Below are 2,249 nucleotides of genomic sequence, written 5' to 3'. Positions count from 1 at the left end.
GGGTCTGCCCACTTCTTGACATGGCCGGCGATTCTAACAACTTAGAAACACGCAAATTCCCATGTATTCTTTCTTCATCCAATTACGAGTCTTGACGCTAGTCTGTAAGAGATCAAGAACGGGAGAACACTTATGAGTTCTCTGATCTGTACTGAAAATGAATCTAATCTGATTTGAATAACCGCTCCTCCCCCGTTCCGCACATTAAGAAATTGTCTGTGATTATGAGAAGATATGTGTGCATTTATACCGATATTCACGTGTGAGTGCGAGTGAAAGTGAGAGAGAGAGAGAGAGAGAGAGAGAGAGAGAGAGAGAGAGAGAGAGAGAGGGGGAATGGAGAAAAACAGGGGATAATTTTTTTTTAACCCTCTCTCTCTCTCTCTCTCTCTCTCTCTCTCTCTCTCTCTCTCTCTCTCTCTCTCTCTCTCTCTCTCTCTCTCTCTCTCTCTCTCTCTCTCTCTCTCAAACATACACACACATAACTCTCACCTGAGTCCAACCTCGGATCATTATCTTTCTTTTTTCACATATTTTCTCACCCAGTCATGACAAAAGAGGTAGGCCTACAAGACCGCTAATTAAATTTCAGAGTTACATTAAAAATACAGGCTTAAATTATCTATTACAGTGTCGAATTTGTGAGTCTTAGAGCAAGGAACTACAATGGAGTCCACTGAAACTGATTTCGTAGTTGATGCAAAAATAGCAGTAAATCGAAAGAAAACAAAATCCCCTATTTTTTTCTTCTATTTGAGTGACCTCTCTGTATCAAAAGATTCCTTTACAACTTTTCGGCAATTGCTGAAAACAGGTCTCTTTTACCGGGAGCTTATTCATTAGATGAAGAACTATCAAAACAGGTTCACTTGTTTTGATTTAATGAAAAATTTAGTCAGGTATATTTGTCACTTTAAGATTTTGTACCAAAAGAAGGCCCTGGCATAGTGGGTTTACCCTCCTCGGAGATAAAAAGTTAAGCAGACACCACTGAATAAAGAAGTGCAAAAAAGTGCAAGTCTCAACCCGGAGATAAAGAGTTGAGCAGACTCCACTGTATAACGGAAGTAAAAAAATGCAAGTCTCACCCTCAGCTTCCCTAATTTGTCTAAGCTGTTCCAGCTTTTGCCTAGTTTGGTCAATGGAAACTTTGATGTTGTTCACGTCCTTAGCCAGATCAGAGTACGCTTTCTTCCTCTTAGCCAGTTCCTCTGAAAAGAATATTAAGAAAGCAAGGGGGTAGTTAGGAATTGTTTGTGCTATACAAAGCACTGTGCTCAATCACATTGTGTATTGGCCACTATTGTGTAACTAAGGAGCTGCCAGGGTTTCACTGAAGTGATTTGATATAGATGGACTGATACACTGAGCAGAAACAACTCTAAAAGCATTAAATCAAAGCTGAATGGCTCAGTCACATCATAGTTGAAATATTTCATATTTATGTTTTTATATATATATATATATATATATATATATATATATATATATACTAAAGATAATAACATGATCATGGTTATAAAGTGCTAGGAAACTGTTTTTAAATAGCGGATTTGAATTGCAATGTCACACAACTCATTTCAATCATTTGGAAGTGATTAGGAAAACAATAACTCTGAAAAGAAATGGAAGAAGAAAATCCACACCAGAGCATCTCCCACTAACTACTATCCATCATCATCATCAACAAGTGCCAGATATGTGACAGAAATTGGCAATCATGGTTTTCCATTCATTCCTTTGTTCATTTTCTCTCAGAAAAGCTATACTATCCTGATCTTTCCCCATTATGCATTAGTCAGGCTCTCCAACTCCAAGTAAGTTGCTATGGGTCTATCCATGCCTCATTTACCTTCCATTTTGCCAGTGACAGCTAGATGACTCTTACATCTATTCAAGTGTCCTGGAAACTATGTTTGTTTCTTCCTAATTGTTTTTATCAGCAAGGAGTCCAAGTGGGTTTCTTCAAACCTCATTTGATTTCTTTTCCCGCTAAGAAATTCTTGGTAGAAAAAGAAATAAAAATGAGGATGTGCTTGAAGAAGCCCATGTGGGCTGCTTGCTCATAAAAATAGTTTCCAAAAAAGGAAATAAAGTTGCTCCTCACAGCAGTATTGAAATCTTTCAATCACCCTTTGTGGACTGCAAGAGTAACACAGTTGAACCTGTTCTAATGGCCATCTGTTCAAGACAACCACCAGAACAAACAACCACTTCTCACTCTCGCCTCCCCCCCCCCCCCCCCAAAA

At 38.6% G+C, this 2,249-nt stretch overlaps 1 protein-coding gene across 8 annotated transcripts in view; it reads right to left on the bottom strand.

Annotated features, from left to right (window-relative positions):
* The window catches only part of LOC101850921 (kinesin-like protein KIF9), a 41,344-nt gene that overhangs the window by 11,983 nt on the left and 27,112 nt on the right, over positions 1–2,249 (bottom strand). For all 8 annotated transcript variants that reach the window (XR_221157.3, XM_013090027.2, XM_005111741.3 and 5 more), the window contains one exon: positions 1,089–1,211. Coding sequence is in view for 7 of the 8 variants with exons in the window: in XM_013090027.2 (XP_012945481.1) it covers positions 1,089–1,211 (123 nt within the window). In the remaining variant the exon portion in view is untranslated. The remainder of the gene's footprint in view (positions 1–1,088; positions 1,212–2,249) is intronic.

Source organism: Aplysia californica, unplaced genomic scaffold (assembly GCF_000002075.1).
Source record: "Aplysia californica isolate F4 #8 unplaced genomic scaffold, AplCal3.0 scaffold01113, whole genome shotgun sequence".
Classification (NCBI taxonomy): Eukaryota; Metazoa; Mollusca; class Gastropoda; order Aplysiida; family Aplysiidae; genus Aplysia; species Aplysia californica.
This window is presented reverse-complemented; position numbering and strand designations above follow the sequence as displayed.